Here is an 18411-nt window from a genome sequence, read left to right on the forward strand (position 1 = left end):
TTTGAAAAACCAAAAACCAACCAATCAACCAAACAAAAAAACAAACCTAAACCAAACAAAACAAAACAAAACAAAAAACAAAATGCACCGCTACCACCGCCACCGCCACCACCACCAAAACAATTGGCTTGAAGGGTGAGAATATTGTAAATAGGGGAAAAGGGCATGAGTCAGACAAGATCTACTGTTATGCCATCGCTCAGGTGGCCCGCAATAGCAAGGTTTCGGAAGCAGGTGCTTTAGACTGTGTCCATAACTTTCCAATGGTTGCTGTTGTAAATCCCCACCATAGTAACCTCTATCAGTCTTCACGAGCACCCATGGTTAAAACTGCCAAGTTGAGTGGCAACAGAAACCATTTCTAAGTCCGGTTTGATAATGTAGCCACAGTTTACACTGAATTGTATGTTTTAATGTCTTCTGCCCTTGCTTAGGATATGTTTTCCACTTACATGCACACGGAAGGAAAACGTAAACCAGCTGGGTAGGGAGTACGAGGGATGAAAGAAACTCATTCTCAAGACACAGGAAAGCTTATGAGAAGCCAGAGGTAGAACACTGTTCTGTGTGCTCTCCAGACTGCTGGCCCTGGCATGTTAGCTCGACCTGAGTTAGTGAAATTGGGGTTCGGGACCCTGTGGGTCTGAGGCAGGTTAGCGTTCACCTCAGCCTCAGACTGATGTCATTAACATTCATTCATTCACACATCACTATTTCCACCAGTCTGCTTTCCCTGATGGAAGTAAGGAATATGATTTCAAACTCGGGGCCATGTTCAGACAAGTTGCAAAATCTCATCACATTCAGAGGATGAGCATTTTGTTTATTTTTTGATGCAGGGTCTCATGTAGCTTATGCTGGCTTGTAACTCTCTATGGCCTTGAACTTCTCATCCATCTGCTTCCACCTCCCAGTATTGAGATTACAGGTATGAGTTAATAATAGGACCTAAGGTTTGTGCAGCTCTGGGGATAGAACCTGGGGTGTTGTGCGTGCTAGGGAAGCACTGTACCAACTGAGCTATACCCCAATTCCCAGACAAGCATTTTAGTGAGTGAAATACTGATGCCCTGACTTCTCTTTATTCCATGCCTCATCTACACGATGGGGATGGTAGTGCCTTCTATCTAGGGCTGCTCTCCAAACGAAACAAGTTAAAACCTGTAAAGCTACTTTGACTGTTACTTAAATATTAAGTAACATTATATTAAGTAACATATGTATATTAAGTAATATTATAAATTATTACTTAAATATTAAGTAAACATTAAAATGATTTCCACTTCTTTATTGTATTCCTAGCAGGATGGAGCTTAGGATATGAGTGGACTCCCTGCTTGGAGTCATTTCTTCCTGGCCTTTTATTAAAAATGATTTAATTACGTTATTTATGTTGTGTAGGGGGGAGGTCATGCCAGAGGAAAACTTGCAGGGTTTTTTCCTCTCCATCATGCAGGTCTCACAGTCCTCACTAGATTCTAATTCAGGTGATGAGGTGTAGTGGCAAACACCTTCTACCCACTCAGCAATCTTAGTAGACTCTGGCCCTTATGCAACATCTTAATGCTTCAGAAGTAACTGACACTATAAGTCCCTAAAGATACCATGAAATGAAAGAACTTATAAAATGAGGCTGGTCTATTAACTATCTTCCAGTTCAAGTGTGTGATACATATGAAATACAATCTCTGTCTACAGTGAGAAACACTGCTCAATACTACCCCATTGCTCAACCGAAATTTCAAGGTGTCTGCCCACACAAAAATAAGTTACATCTGTTACTGTGATAATCTAGGATCATTTCTGCCAGGATTTGATTGAAACAAAGCCATGATTAGAAAAACAAAGACATGTTTATTTTGTACAAATGGCTTATCCATGTCCAAGAGCCAAGAGGTTGTGAGTGTGCCAGGATAAGGCGACTCTCAAGGTTCAAGAGTTGGGAGTGTCTCAGAGCCAAGCGACTTTGAAGGGTTCAAGAGCCAAGAGGCTGTGAGTGTTCCAGGACCAAAAGCTAAGACTGTCTCCAAGTGTCCCAGGGCCAAGAGTGTGAGCATCTCAGGTCCAAGAGACCTTCAGTGTCCATGGCCCCACGGAATCAGGGCTCAGAGCAGCAGTAGCGAGCCCAGCAGCAGCTCACCCTGGCCCAGCCGCCTTCCACGCTCCAGCCTGCGGCCCTTGCTCTCAACCTTGATGCGCACGGCCAGGCGGCGCAGCTGCTCCTCCGAGAGCCCATCAAAGCAGCAGTCCTGATCCAGGGCGGCCTTGCGGCTGCGGTGGAGAACGCTGGCGCGCTGCTGGCCCGACTGCCGCAGCACCAGGCTGAGGCGGCAGCCCAGGGCTCGGGGTTCGAGCGCGGCGGCCGGACCCTCAGCGCGCAGCAGGCGGAGGCGGAGACACGCGCTGCGTGGACAGTACTCGGCGGCCAGGTGCAGCGTGCAATCCCCGCGGCCCAGAGCCACGCTAGCCTCGGCTTGCAGGCGCTTGGGATCCGGGCCGGTGGGGTCCGGGGGCGCGCAGGAGGCGGCGCTCTCCTGTTTGTCTCCACTGGGCGCGGGGCGCGCACCGGCCCGACCTCGAGGGACCCGCAGCGCGCGGCTCAGCAGCCCATCGGGGACGCGCAGGAGGCGGTGTCTACGGGGAGCAGGAGTGGGCGGCAGGACCCGGGAGGCATCTAGGTTACGAGGCGCGGGGCGCGGGGCGTCCGGGACGCGGCGCGGACTTGCGTAGGTGTGCGCGCGGCGGCGAAGTCCGGGCCGGGGAACTCCTGGGTGGCCGAGGAAGAGCGACTCCTTTCGGCGCGTGTGCGGGCTCTCGAGCAGCGCGCAGAAGCCGTAGGCGGTGCGTGCGCGGGGCAGGTGCGGCAGCGAGAGCGCGGCTTGTGAGCGCGGATCCCAGTCGGTGCGACCCGCGTGGTCGTCCGTCTCCGCATCCGCAGCACAGGCATCACGTAGCGCAGCCCAGGTCGTGCTAGGCTCCAGTCTCGGTGGGATGCAGAACTCTGGGATGCGGTCAGGAGTGAGCACGTTTCCGCACGCTGCGGACGATTGCGCTTTGGTGCGGCGGACGCGCCCGGGGAGAAACCCGTCTCGGTTCCGCAGGAGCCGCTCCAGGCACCACATCTAGCCGCTGGTCTTGGAACCCGGTGATCCTGTTTGGGGCTGCCTGCAATATTCAAACGCACACCTGTCAGAGGCAGCCTGGAGGAAAGCGGGAATTTCTTTCCTCTTTTTTTTTTTTTTCTTTCCGACTTCGTCCTGTCTAGACCCCTACGAAGCAAAATGCATCTGTCACCTCCGTTGCAAACTGTTTTCAGAGTTTGAAAAACTGTCGTTCACCACCTGCCCCCGTTTCCAATCGGCTGTCATGTAGATTTGCAGCTTGCTGCAGTCTTCCCCACCCTCCCTTAGTGGCCCTGCTACCCCTTGTCTTCTAACTTTAGCCTCTGTCCCTGGTGCCAAAAGGTGCTTTGATTTGTGCATTTGTGCATCCGTTTCCTGACACCTCAAAAGTCTAATATCACTCCAGTCAACGAGAACACACACACACACACACACACACACACACACACACACACACACACACACACGGTGGCTCCTTTCAAAGAGCTTCAGGCCACTCAGATCTCACAGCCTGGAGGGAATTGGGTTCCCAATTCATATACCTGGTGTTCGGAGTCAGATGGTTTTCAAACCCGAGAGACGCTGAGAAATTCAAAGCACGCGCGGCGAGGTTGATTGCTGGTGTTCCATCCAGGACAGCCGGTCAGGGCTTTTATACCGGCTGTCACCGCGCTGCCTGGTAACCTGACGCCTGGCCCTCCCAGGTCCCTCTGCCACGTGGATGGATTTGCTGATCTGATCCCACAGCCCGCTCTTCTGCTGCTGTTGGAGTCATTCTCCTCCAAAACCCTGAACAGGTTTGTTTCCTCCCATGCAAAATAGGATTAAGTTTGGATCGTGTCGCAGTCCTCCTGAGGACTTAGGAACAAAAGGAACAGGAGCGCCCAGAAGCACTTTATGCACCATTCGCAAGAAGCCAGAAGCTGGGTTTGTCTTACCAATGACCTTTCTCATATCCAACCTTCCTCCTGCCTAACGTTGAAAGTTCTTCACTTTCTGCATTCCGTCCTGATTTTAGAGGTCCTTTCTCTGTTGATTTAAATCACTCTGGGTTGGAGGGGGAGCTTATGGGGTTCCGGAAATGTTCCATGTTTGTCTTGGGTGGTGTTACAGGGGTGTATTCCTGTGTAAAGAAATCATCTGGTGTACACTTGAGATTATATATATATATATATATATATATATATATATATATATATCCACAACCTTAAAGTGGGGGTGCTAATTTTTAATTAGAGAAATATACCTCATACATCCAGCCATTGGCATCATCCTTTGGAGACACACACCATATCTGGCCTTTGGAGACTCTGCTCCTCTGAGACCCCTATCCTTTCTCTTGAAAACTGGTGTTTATCCTTTAAGAGAGTTGCTTGCAGCTTGAGTTGAAAGACATCCTGGGATATTTCGATTAGAGTTTGGACGCAGGATATTTCTGAGATGCTGCTTTGCAAATGAATGGTCTCTTGGAGAGTTGAACGAATTAAGTGTTGAACGAATTAAGATGAATTCAGGCAAAGGGGGCTTCAGTTTGAGGCATGTCGTGTGTTTTGCATCCAGGACACACAATGTGCTAAATAACTTCATCTCTGGAGTTGTCACAGGGGCCTTAGGAATCAGATTATCCATGTTTTATGAACAAAAAAACAGCACTTCACAGGTTAAATAACTTACCCATAGTCATCAAGGACAGGAAACAAACGCCCACTAATGGGTAATGAGTTATTGGGGGGATTAAGGCATATTATTATGCAGTATGTGTATGTAACATAGTAAATGCTAAAGACACAGAAGTAGTGAATATCAATATTGATAGTGGGAACACTGGCAGTAGTTAAGAAGACTGGGTCTGAAATCATGACAAATTTTGACTCTAGAACGTAGCTTACTATGAGCAAGTTACTGAATGTTTCTGAGCCTTGGTATCCGATGTAAAGACCACAATAATACATACCATAGGTTTGCCCTTGGATAAAATAGGTAACCAAAAGAATTAGGTTCGACATTGGACCTAATGTGCACAGTATCAGTGGTTGTATCTGTTGTTATTAGAGTAATTACTCCTTAGTTCATTCATGTGTGTGAAGCAGAATTTTACAAAATGCTTTCTGGGTTTTAACCGCCATGAGAGATACATGAATCTAGGCTGTACCAGATCCTGTCAACTTATGTACAACTCCTAGAAGAGGAAGGAGATGGTAAAGTTGAAATACTTGAATTCCATCTAGCTAGGGCAGTAGTGAAAAGGAAAAATGTAACAATATTTTGTTTTTAATATGTGTATATGCACATGAACGTATGCACACACACTCATGGACGTGCATGTAGATCACCCAACAGGCCAGAAGAAGGTGATGAAACCCCTGGAGTTGAAATTATAGGCAGTTGTGGGCTGGGAACCAAACTTGAGTCTTTTACAAGTGCATCTAGTGCTTTTAGGCACAGAACCATCTCTCTAACTTCAAGGAACTTTGGATTCTATTTTATATTTAGTCTAATGAGGATAATTGGAGCAGGTTCCTGTGTTTACCATGTTCGTGACTAGCTTCTCCTTCATCTTATAAACTCTATTCCGGGCTCAAATTCTTGGACCAGGGTTCAGTCTATGAAAGTAATTATACACTCAAAGGACATGTACATATATTCAAACTCATTTTTCCCCCCATAGGGAATGTGCTGCTGATTTCGTGAGATCCCAGACACTGGTTAAAATGACAAGTACTATAAGAACTCAGTCTGAGAAATTGTGAATCAAGGTCACTAACCTGTTGAACCCAGCTTGTACAAGGGAAGCTGCCATATCTGTGGCATAGACTGCTGTCAGGGTAAAGATATTCTTGTGAGTTCTCTGGGAAGACAGCATGTGCTGGCTAACAGTTAGCTGTTGTCTCTGTTCTTATGCATGTTTGCTTAGTCAGGCATTAGCTGATTCACACTGAAATTCTTGAAAAACATCTCTCTGCTCAGCCAAGCAAAGCCGGCTTGTTTTATTTTTATTAACAGTTCACCTTCTTTAGTAACACCTTGAAAACATTTCCTGTCTAGTGTTTCTTGAAAACAACAGACACGTGCTCTCACAGGCCAATCCTCTGGGACCACAATAAGTCTCATGTTTTACTTAACACGGAAGCATGAACCTACCCCGTACTTGGGAGGTTGGTGTAATCTGGTCCAGCCAGATACCCAGAATATACAAATCTACGCAGAGGAAGGCTGTGTTCATTCTGAGCTCATACCTGTAGCCATGGGGATTTCTAGAGTTGGAGCTGTGAAAAGAACATAAACAGGCTGAACACCATTGTGGCAGGAGGTACACTCAGAGTAAATGGAGACTGAGTTTACTTAAAAATAGATTTATTAAAGATGACTGGCAGAGGTTGGGTAATGGGTTCAAGTTAGAGAGGAGACCTGTTCTAGTGGTCTGTGGCACAGTAGGGTGAAGTTAACAGTATTGTGTTGTACATAACTGAAAATACCTGGAAAAGGCTTTTTTTTTTTTTTTTTGGTTTTTTTCGAGACAGGGTTTCTTTGTGTAGCTTTGCGCCTTTCCTGGAACTCACTTGGTAGACCAGGCTGGCCTCGAACTCACAGAGATCCGCCTGGCTCTGCCTCCCGAGTGCTGGGATTAAAGGCGTGCGCCACCACCGCCCGGCTGGAAAAGGCTTTGAATGCATTAACCATACAGGCAAATACAGGCTTAACGTGATGACTGTGTTCATTATCTTCATCAGGACATTTCTTGATAGATAGACAAACCCCAAATCACATTGGGCCGTACCTAGCAAAATGAGCAATTTTTCTGTGTCAGTATATAAAGCCTTAGAGATTATCGGCTGGTGCTCTGAGTGATACCTCTCACTCAACCCGGGAAAGCATAGAGGAAAGGACCCGTGGGCTTTAGCTTTATAGCCATTACCTTGTGGAACACCGGGTGAGCCTCTGTATTCTCTCCAGTCTTCAGTGTCTTCTGTTAATTTGGGTGGTTAGATTAACCAGATGTTCTGTCAGCTTCCTTGCTGTGCTGTCTCCATCCTTTCCCTGGCCTAGCCCTGTCAGTCTGTGAGTGAGTGAGTGAGTGAGTGAGTGCGTGCGTGTGTGCGCGCGTGCGCGCGTGCATGTGAGTGCGCTCCCACTCCCACTCAGGTATCACATGCTTTGGTGCGCATGTGGAAGCCAGATGGAACCTAAGGTGTTCTTAACCTCATTATTTCTGGTTTAAAAAGCATGGAATAACTACAGTCACTACAGTGGTCATTTTCTTTAGCTAGCCCGGGCTTCCACTTTACCTCCCCTATAGGACTGTACTTGGGGTGCTGACAGTGTTTTAATTTTTAAAATTATTATTATTTTATTTTGTGTGTGTCTGCCTGTGTGTATTTCTGTGCCTCAGACGTGTGCAATGCCCACAGAGGCTGGAAGAGATCATCATATCCCTTGGAACTGGAGTTACAGATGGTTGCCAGCCTCGATGTAGGTGCTGGAAATTGAATCTGGGTCCTCTGGAAGAGCAACCGGTTCTCTTAACCACTGGGCCATCTGTCCAGCCCCTGATGGTGTTTCTTAATATTAGTCATGCTTGTCTTAAAATGGGATGGGGAAGAGTAGTGTGGGGGTGGAAATGATGTAGATGTAGTACTCATATATGAGGTTAAGTTTTTTCTCTTTATTATTTATTGAGATTATAAGTACAGCATTTCTCCCTTCTCTTTCCTCCCTCCAAACCCTCCTATATACCCCCTTAGTTCTCCCTCAAATTCATGGCCTCTTTTTCATCAATTGTTATTGCATGCATATATGTATATTTATGTGATTATGTATATTATGCATATGTATGTATCTTCCTAATATAATCTGTTTAGTCCTTATAATGTTATTGGTATGTATGTTTTCTGGGCTGACTGTTTGCCACTGGACAACCGGTGGTGTGTTCTTCCCTGGGGAAGGGCCCCTGTCCTGCTCTCAGTGTTTTTCAGTTGCCTGTGGTTCTTTGTGTAGTGTTGAGGTCTTGTGGGATTTTCTCTGTCCAGTTTGGTATCAGAAATTCTTTTAAAAAATAAAATGGGAGCCGGGCAGTGGTGGCGCATGCCTTTAATCCCAGCACTCTGGGAGGCAGAGGCAGGTGGATCTCTGTGAGTTTGAGGCCAGCCTGGGCTACCAAGTGAGCTCCAGGAAAGGCACAAATCTACACAGAGAAACCCTGTCTCGAAAAACCAAAAAAAAAAAATAAAAAAATAAAAAAAATGGGATTTTTAAATAAATGTGGAGGATTTGGGCCATTACAGGAGGCACAAAGACAGCCATCATCACATGCACACAGCCATCATCACATGCACACAGCCATCATCACATGCACACAGCCATCATCACATGCACACAACCATCATCACATGCACACAGCCATCATCACATGCACACAGCCAGCCATCATCACATGCACACAACCATCATCACATGCACACAGCCATCATCACATGCACACAGCCATCATCACATGCACACAACCATCATCACATGCACACAGCCATCATCACATGCACACAGCCAGCCATCATCACATGCACACAACCATCATCACATGCACACAGCCATCATCACATGCACACAGCCAGCCATCATCACATGCACACAACCATCATCACATGCACACAGCCATCATCACATGCACACAACCATCATCACATGCACACAACCATCATCACATGCACACAGCCATCATCACATGCACACAGCCAGCCATCATCACATGCACACAGCCATCATCACATGCACACAGCCAGCCATCATCACATGCACACAACCATCATCACATGCACACAGCCATCATCACATGCACACAGCCATCATCACATGCACACAGCCATCATCACATGCACACAGCCATCATCACATGCACACAGCCATCATCACATGCACACAGCCATCATCACATGCACACAGCCATCATCACATGCACACAACCATCATCACATGCACACAGCCATCATCACATGCACACAACCATCATCACATGCACACAACCATCATCACATGCACACAGCCATCATCACATGCACACAACCATCATCACATGCACACAGCCATCATCACATGCACACAGCCAGCCATCATCACATGCACACAGCCATCATCACATGCACACAACCATCATCACATGCACACAGCCATCATCACATGCACACAGCCAGCCATCATCACATGCACACAACCATCATCACATGCACACAGCCATCATCACATGCACACAACCATCATCACATGCACACAGCCATCATCACATGCACACAACCATCATCACATGCACACAGCCATCATCACATGCACACAACCATCATCACATGCACACAGCCATCATCACATGCACACAACCATCATCACATGCACACAGCCATCATCACATGCACACAGCCAGCCATCATCACATGCACACAGCCATCATCACATGCACACAACCATCATCACATGCACACAGCCAGCCATCATCACATGCACACAGCCATCATCACATGCACACAGCCATCACATGCACACAGCCATCATCACATGCACACAACCATCATCACATGCACACAGCCAGCCATCATCACATGCACACAGCCATCATCACATGCACACAGCCATCACATGCACACAGCCATCATCACATGCACACAGCCATCATCACATGCACACAGCCATCATCACATGCACACAGCCATCATCACATGCACACAGCCAGCCATCACATGCACACAGCCAGCCACCACATATACACAGCCAGCCACCACATGCACACAGCCAGCCACCACACCTCCAAACAAACTCAAAGTGGAAAAGGTCGAATTTTCAAAGCTCTTGTTAGTACAGAATAACATTATTTGTACTAAAATGTTTGAATTCTCTGCTTTAAGTAGTTTTATTCTGCTAGTAGCCTTTAAAGGAGATCAAAGAATGACTGATAGTCTGGTGGTGATTAAATTGTATAATTATTGACAGAGGAAAGGGTGGTAGTGTTCAGAGAAGGAAATTAGTAACTTCTATGTGGTTTGGAGGGAGTTACTTAGCATTCCGAACTTAAATTTTGATTGCATTTTTCTCTAATAAGTTTCTATTAAAATTATTTAACTCGGGGCCTGAAGAGCAGCAGGTTGGTGGTGGCAGCAGGTTGGATGCCAAGCCACTGCGGTTTCCTGATTCAGGCCCATCATGTGATGAGCTAGGAAACTGCAGTGTTGGATCTGGGAATAAAAGGAGCATTCACCGCTACAGAGTTGGGCCCCTCAAAGGATGCTGATTTGGGATCACACCGGATGCTCAAGTATGGCCCATTCTGTCTCAGTACCTAAAAGTTCTGACAGGAAATAAAGCCTCCCTTTTGGTGTCTGTTTCTTTAGGTACATTAAAAAAAATTATTTAACTCACAAATTGTTAGTGAAAATTACAGGAAGATGACTACTAATGACAGATTTCCTGAGATACGAGTTAAAAAAAATTAACAAAACAGAATTAAGCTTATAAGAGCATATTTATACATTCTTTCAAAACTGTGAAGTGCTTTTGAGCTTCAGGGAATGAGTACTGGGGGGTCAGTGTTGCTCACAACTCTCACAAGGTTGCACTTGACTTTGTTGGACTATGGCATGCTGCTGTGTCCTCTTTCCTGGTCTTACTGTTTTCCAAACACTCTTGTGGTTTTTTTTTTTTTTTGTTGCTTTTTTATTGCATACCCCTTATCAACAGCAACAGGCACTGTTTCTTTAAACTACTCAGTGAGGAGTCAGTAGGATGGAAGCAGGGAGAGGGAGGGTTTAGGAGGGGTCAGAGTTACTTCTGCTGCTGTGATAAAATCCGATGAAAGCAATTCAAGGGAGCAGGGGTCATTTTGGCTCAAGGCTCAAGGTATTAGGAATTTAAAGCAGTTAGTCACAAGGCATCCATGACTAATCAAGGAGAGGGGTGGGGAGGTGAGGAGGGAGGGAGAGAGAGAGAGAGAGAGAGAGAGAGAGAGAGACAGAGACAGAGACAGAGAGAGAGAGACAGAGACAGAGACAGAGAGACAGAGAGAGAGAGAGACAGAGAGAGAGAGACAGAGAGAGTCAATATTGTGCTCAACTCTTTCTTCTTTTTATATAGTTCAAGATCCCCCCTTCAGGAATGGTATTATTCATTATTCTCAGGCTTTCCCATCACACAGGTGATTATCTTATCAAATTGACAACTGAGATTAGCCATTCCAAAGGGTGTAATTAGAAAGAATTTTCCGGGGAAGGCTGGAGAGATGGCTCAGCAGATAAGAGCACTAACTGTTCTTCTAGAGGACCTGGGTTCAATTCCCAGTACCCACGTGGCAGTTCACAACTGTCTATGATGATCCGACACCTCTGGCAAAACACAAATGCACACAAAATAAAAATAATTTAAAAAAAAGTTTGGGGACAGACTGAAGAGTGTTCTAGATGCTGGAAGCTGTTGGATAAGATTGAAAAGTGTGTATAAATATCAGGTTATTATTTTTTAGTAGGTGACTAACTGATTCATCTGTGCTTTGAGAAAGTGACCTCTGGTGTCAGTCTGAAGAATAGATTAAAGAAAAGAAAAAGCCCGGAGGCCAGTGGGACCAGTAAGTAGTTACCAGTGAGCAGGGATAAGGGAGATAGAAGAATTAAGGAAACCATCAGTACAGAGCAGGCAGATTTGCTGTTTATTAGTTATACACAGGGAAGCTGGGAGGGTCTGGATTTAGTCTGATGAGCAAGGAAAAACAAATGGTTAAGGATTTATTTTATGTGGTAAGAATGGAAGACTGAAGTAGGTCTTCGTCAGTTACTGGTTAGCACTGTTTTGTTTTTCTTTGTATTTTCCCTATTATTTATTTATTTGACAGTGTCTCATTGTGTAGCTCTGGATGGTCTGGAATTCATTAGGTGGGCTAGGCTGGCCTTGAACTCACAGAGATCCACCTCCCTCTTAGAGCCGGGACTAAAGATGTTTGTCACCAGGCCCAGCCTTAATTTTTAAATTTTATTTATTTATCCATGTATGTATGTATGTATGTATGTATGTATGTATGTATGTATGTATTGAGATAGGGTCTTACTATGGTCTACTTCTGCATTCTCTCTGTGTGTTTGTGTGCATGCCAGGCATAATGGAGTGTGGAGATCAGAACAACTTGAGGGTGTCTGTGCTCTCCTTTCATCATTGAGTCTCAGGATTTGAACATCAGGCTTGGCAGAAATCACCTTTACCCGCGGGGCCATCTCACCAGTCCATTTCATTACCTAAAAAAAAAAAAAAAAAGTTCTAACATAGGGCCTCATATAGCCTAGTCTGGCTTTGAACTGGCTATGTAGCCATGAATGACCTTGAACTTCGAACCCTCCTACTTCTGTCTCCCCAGTGCTGGGATAAGAGGCGTGCCCGACTTGGACTGGATTATGAGAGGCTGGGGACTCGAACGCACAGCTTCGAGCAGGAGCGCCACACCGCCTTGCCCCAGGCCTCACTCTCTCTCTCGTCGGCCCCCCTCCGCTAATCACGAAACCGGTGGAGGCGGTGGGGGAAGGACGCCTGCGCACTGGCGGCGGCGTCGCGCACGCGCGGCGCGGGGCGGGCCGCCGCTGTCAGTCTCGGCGCGCGCCACTGCCTTCCCCTGCGCGCTGCGTTCCGGCTCCGCCCTCTCCCGCCTCCTCGTCCCCGCCATGGTGCTGGAGTCGGTGGTCGCAGACTTGCTGAACCGCTTCCTAGGGGACTACGTGGAGAACCTGAACAAGTCCCAGCTAAAGCTGGGCATCTGGGGCGGTAAGCGCGACGCCAAGGCCGGCCGGCGTGGGAGCGGGGGCCGCGCATGGTGGAGCCTGGGGACCCCAGGGACCCCGCTGGGCATGCCCCTGTGGTCGACATCCCCCGCGCAGGGGTATCGCGCTGCTAAGCGGTCCTCTTGAACCCCTCAGTATAAAGCAAGGGGAAAAAATGTAATTATTGACCTCAGCAGCGGATGTCTGAGCGCGGCTCATGCTCCCCACAGTGCCATCATATCTCCGCTGGCATCTCAGCCCCAGGACCAGGCTTCCTTCTCAATTGGGTCCCGAGACCCGGAAGGTGGGATGGGCAGGGATGACAGACAGTGAGAAGAGAAGCTTGCCTGCCCCCAAGGCATGACTCCTTAACTCAGGGATTCCTACCTTGAGCCACTTCCTTGTTCGACCATGGGCCCTGCATTTTTTTTTTTTTGAAATAGACGTCCAAGCCATTGGCCGAAGGAGTCCTTAATTAGGGTTGTCTGCTTGGGGTGCAAGTGCGGGAAGACCTGCCAAGGTTTTTATCCTGGGGACTAGAGGTAGACAAGTCTTGTGATTGTAGTCTACTTCTGCATTCTTCACTAAACTTGCATTTGGGAGTGTGGCTCAGTGGCAGTATGCCTGCCTCAAGCCTCCTCAGCACCGCAGGATACCAGCACCAATGGGGTGTTTGGGGATATGGGGAGTACTTTTATGTATTTACTAATTTACTGTCAGGCTTGGGAATTTTGTCAGTTTGGGGAGAAATAAATAAATAATAAATAAATAAATAAATAACAACAGCCAACTTAAATGGACGGAACTGCTTTTAATTGTCAGCGATTTTAGTATAGGCTTGCACTGTCCGGTTGGCATTTGCCAAAGGAGAAATTATCTATTCGGTATTTGAAATGTGGTTCCACACTCCGAATATAAAATCCTATAATATAAGATAAGCATTACTCCTAATGGAGTATCAAAAAAAAAAAAAAAGTATCTCAATTATGTTGGCCACGTGTTAAAGTGGTATCTGAGTGGATTTGGGTAAATACATTATTAAAATTCAAGACCATCATCAGCTGCAAAGTCAGTTTATGTTGAGGTTACAAGAAACATAATCCTGAAGCTAAAATGGATAGGCTGTTCCCATCTGTTCCTCCAGGCTTATTTATCACTATTACCTCCCATTTGCAATTACAAAGGATCTTCACATCATGTCTGTCACAAACCCTGGCTCCTAAAATTAATGATCACAGAGAGGCATCCTATTTTTATTGGCCAGTGCTGTCATAGAGCTATGACTTGTCCCCCAAATTGTGGAGGAGCTTGTTTTATTTTAAAAATAGGTTTCTGCTCATTTATTTTTATGGTTATCCCCAAAATAAAGACTTTGGATCTCCATTCCTGATACATGATGCAAAAGGAAAAGTTTTTAAAAGGAGTTAAGTGTCTAGAGCCTTCTGTAGAAAAAGAGAGGTCAAGTGTTTCTTTGGAATTCTTGCAATAATGTCATTTATTAAAGAATAACATTTGAAATTGGAAAACAGTACTTCAGATCAGTGTGAACCCTGACAGAGAAAGCCCATAGTTCTAGGCCCGCTGGTGTGGTGGACAAGCGATTTACTATATGGACCTTTGTTTCTTCAGCTTTGGTAGAGAATGTGTTTGTATGGTCTGAAGAGCTGAAATCACACCTGATAAGATGATACTCCCACGTAAGCATTACTCAGGTCCTGTGTTTAGGTCTTTTAAAAAGGAAATAAAATGTTTGGGTACAGTTGCAGATTCCTTCACCTACCAGATCTTACTCACTTTTAGCAGTGGAAGTTGGACATGCTAGCTAGCACTGAGGGCCCTTCCAGTGTCAATATTCACTCTGTAAACAGTTTTGACAGTGAATACAGTCTGGAGATTTCCAGCTTCTTCACAGCTGACTTTAAGTGTTACAGGGCTCTGTCACACCTCCCGCCTCACTGTCTCGTAGTGAAATCCAGGAATGGAGACTTCTTTAGCCTGTTTTCTGCTGGAATTTAGTTTGTGGTGCTGGGGCTCAAACTCCAGGCCTCGATGCTGCCTACTGACACACTGTGAGGAGCTATACCCTCAGCTTCGTTTTCTTTTCTCTTTGTAGAATAAAATACTCTGTCAGTAGTCTGCACTAACTGCAGTGCACCTGAGCGGATACATGGGTTTCTCTCACTGGCTGTCCCGGGAACCGTCAGCGATGGAGTTTTGTCTGCTTGCAGCTCAGCTCCTGTGAAGTTTCACTAACGGTTCCTGGAAGTCATGTGCTTAGTAGTTGTTGCTCAACAAGTTGTCTTTTGGCCCTGATTCTCCTTAAAACAGAAATAAGATAAGGTGTCCGAGTTGACTGTTAACTCTGACAATACCGCTTGAGAAACTTGTATTAACCTTTTTTGGGGGGGCTTAATATCAAATGGGAATATTAATGAAATTGTTGATAAGATATCCATGGTATTGACAAAGCTTTTCAAGAAAATTTGAAAATTATATATAGTCCTATTTGAAAACTGTGTGTGTGTGTGTTAGCAGGCAAAATTTATGTGTCACTGATTTTTTTTCCTTCAAGTTTTGCCTGTTCAAGACTTTAGAACAGGAGGGTTCTTGTAGAAGTTTCACGTGTTTAGTCTTTTTGTTCTTTGGAGAATAGGTTGGTAAATCTTACCTGGTATATTAGACTAGCCCAAAGCAGTAGTTCAGTGTCAGGATGGGCGGGGTGGAGTGGGGGGCTGTCTGGCAGTGCCTAAAATGCTTTTGGTTGAGCAGGCATGTATTAGATAGATCCTAGGGCTACTGCTAAAAACATCCAGCAGTGTGAGAGATGGACAGTCTCTAACAAAGGGTTGTCCAGCCCTGCGTAGTAGTTGAGGAACTGGTCTAAGGTGAAAATGGAGATTGTGTCCTGGATGTAATGAGACCTATTGGGTAGATAGATTTTAGTAAGGAGTAAAAGAGGATCTAGAGAAAGTCTGTTACACTGAAGAAATTTCTAACAAGAGAAACTATAGAAGTAACTGTCTTATTAAATAAGAAACACAGAGCCAATGCAAAGATGAAAGCCCAAGAGGTCAGAGCTAAGAGCCTTACCCTTCACTGCTGCAGCGATCCTCTTCAGCCAAGAGACCTACTTCCTGTGTGTTTGTCTTTTTAAAGACTTTCTGTTCTGCCTTCTCATTGGTTGTAAACCCAACCACATGACCTCCTCGTCTCTGCCCTTCTGTACAGACCTCCAGTTCTTCTATGGTTGGTATTGAGATTAAAGGTGTGTGTCTCCAATGCTGGTTGTATCCTTGAACACACAGAGATCTGCCTAGCTCTGCCTCCCAAGAGCTGGGATTAAAGGCATGAGCCACCTATGCCCTGCTCTGCTATGGCTTGCTATTAGCTCTGACCCCCACAGGCAACTTTATTTATGAACATACAAATAAAATCACATTTTAGTACAAATAAAATGTCACCATAAGAAACAGGTATCTTAAATGACGGACATGTATCATGTCTGTAAAAATGCATGATCTTTGCTTGGATATGCCCAGGGGGTTTTGAGAATCAAAATATGGTGTTACCATACTTTGAAAAACATTGTACTGGCCTATGAGACATTCACACAATGAAAGCCACAATGAGGAAGAAAACTGTAGCTTGAAAAGACGAAGAGTTATTAGAAAGGTTAGAATCAGGTTATATATTCTGGATATTGCTTTTAAATGGAAGAAAAAGTAAGGCCAGCCAGACGGCTCAGTGGGTAAAGTCTGCTTGCTGCTAAGCCTGAGTACCAGAGTTCACTCCCTGAGATGCACATGGTAGAGGGAGAGAACCGACTCTTACACGTTCTCCTGACCTCCACAATGACATGTGTTTCCCAGTATATAAATAAAGTAATAATTCTTTAACTGAAGAAACAAAACCAATAATAATAATAATAATAATAATAATAATAATAATAATAATAATAGTAAACTTCAGAGGGACACAAAGGCCATTTCTTCAAAGATTAATGCTAAACAATTCTTAAATATTTTTGAAAGTGGTTTAGGCAAAATGCCTTGTAAAAACTTGCTGCTGTAGAAACAGGCCTCAGTTACTCGCTAGTTATAGGATCCAGGAGAAAAACATTTTAATTCTCTAAGCCTCAGTTTCCTGATCTGTAAAGAGAACATACAACATATCCTGATCTGTAAAGAGGCCATACAACACTCAGTGTCTGTGATGAAAGTCTAAGAAAGTCCTTTGTAACTGTTAGTGATGGGTGGCAATGGTGGGTGGGATAGGCTGTTGTTGCATTTTCTGAAGCATGCTTCCTCTAACATAGTACATCTGCTAGCATCATACATGCTTGTAAATATATTTTATCCAATTGCCCCCCCCCCCCCATTCTTAAAAACAAGGAAACCTTTGGCAGTTGGTTTTAAACTTGATAGTGCCCATGTTTTCTGTAGCAGTGTGTAGGGCAGCCTTCAAAGGCTCAGACATATGCCTGGTAGGCAGGTACTGCCAGATGAGAATGCTTATCTAGGCTTTTGATCCCCACAAACTGGTACCAGCAGATAAATTACACAGCCCTTAGCTGTTTGAGAGGTATCCAGGATTTAATTGTTTTGAGAGTAACATGTTTCTAAAACCGGGTGTCGAAATGTCAGATCTTTTGTAATTTGAATTCAGCAGTGGTGTTGCAATGTAGGATCTGCCAATTTGATTTTTCAAAGTTATTTACTGTGGAGGGCCAGGAACAGCCTCCATTTCAGCTTCCGTGGCTCTCACTTCCCTTAAACCAGTGGACTAACCCCTAGACATGGTGTGTAGGATGCCAGGGGTGGCTGTGGTGCCCAGGGACAGGAACCAGGGTGTAGTGTACACAAAGTTCATAACCCTGTAAGCCAGGTTCTGGGGTGCAGTTTCAGGTCCTGTCCTTCACCCTGGAGGCTTTTCCCCGTCAGCCCACAGTTATGGGTGGAGTTCCTATTCCAAATACTGGGGACTAAAATCGGAGATTCTGAACTTTATTTTCCAGTATTTGGAATGTTTGTAAGTGTATAATGTGATTTCTTGGGGATGACATCCATGTTAGCATAAAATTCAATTTTATTTCATACACGTATCGTGCATATAGCCTACAATTATTCTCGGCATGCTGCATTTTGACGGAAGTGTGCCATGTATGATTGAGTGTGTAAGTTTTCCATCTGTGGCAACAAGTCAGCACCCAAAGGGTTTGGATTTGGGAGCGTTTTAGATTTTAGATTAGTGATGCTTAGTTTGTCTTGCTGGCAGAGAGCAGCCTGTGGAAGGAGATTGAGCACTGGGCACACACCAAGGACGAGGAAACGGACAGGAAATGGACAGAAAGTTAATCTCCCACCAGGTGTAGGGCTTTTGGCAGGTCACGGAGGGGAAGCCATTTGTTTCTTCTCTGCCAGTGAATGAGGTGAGCGGCGGGTCTTCTCTGACTGTAAGCACCTGTGGGTTGAGCACGGCTGGAGTGGCCTGAGCCGCCCTTAGGTACCTGCTGCTGC

General features: G+C 45.5%; 2 protein-coding genes across 4 annotated transcripts in view; one reads left to right on the forward strand and one right to left on the reverse strand.

Moving 5' to 3' along the window:
* Positions 1 to 1831: 1831 nt before the first annotated feature.
* On the reverse strand, positions 1832 to 3240 carry C2cd4a (C2 calcium dependent domain containing 4A). Its single transcript, XM_006979297.4, has one exon. The coding sequence runs from the start codon at positions 3120 to 3122 to the stop codon at positions 2106 to 2108; it is 1017 nt and encodes a 338-aa protein (XP_006979359.1). The 5' UTR covers positions 3123 to 3240; the 3' UTR covers positions 1832 to 2105.
* A 9490-nt stretch (positions 3241 to 12730) lies between these two features.
* Positions 12731 to 18411, forward strand: part of Vps13c (vacuolar protein sorting 13 homolog C) — a 153880-nt gene continuing 148199 nt past the window's right edge. For 2 of the 3 annotated variants that reach the window (XM_006979296.4, XM_076576580.1), the window contains exon 1: positions 12731 to 12899. In XM_006979296.4, coding sequence (XP_006979358.1) covers positions 12800 to 12899 — 100 coding nt within the window. In that variant the 5' untranslated portion in view covers positions 12731 to 12799. The remainder of the gene's footprint in view (positions 12900 to 18411) is intronic. The other variant, XM_006979294.4, reaches the window with a different exon arrangement.

Source organism: Peromyscus maniculatus, chromosome 7 (assembly GCF_049852395.1).
Source record: "Peromyscus maniculatus bairdii isolate BWxNUB_F1_BW_parent chromosome 7, HU_Pman_BW_mat_3.1, whole genome shotgun sequence".
NCBI classification, from domain to species: domain Eukaryota; kingdom Metazoa; phylum Chordata; class Mammalia; order Rodentia; family Cricetidae; genus Peromyscus; species Peromyscus maniculatus.

What these genes read in the sequence shown, in the direction of transcription:
- C2cd4a (XM_006979297.4), bottom strand. Translation starts at nt 3,122, where the DNA reads ATGTGGTGCCTGGAGCGGCTCCTGCGGAACCGAGACGGGTTTCTCCCC.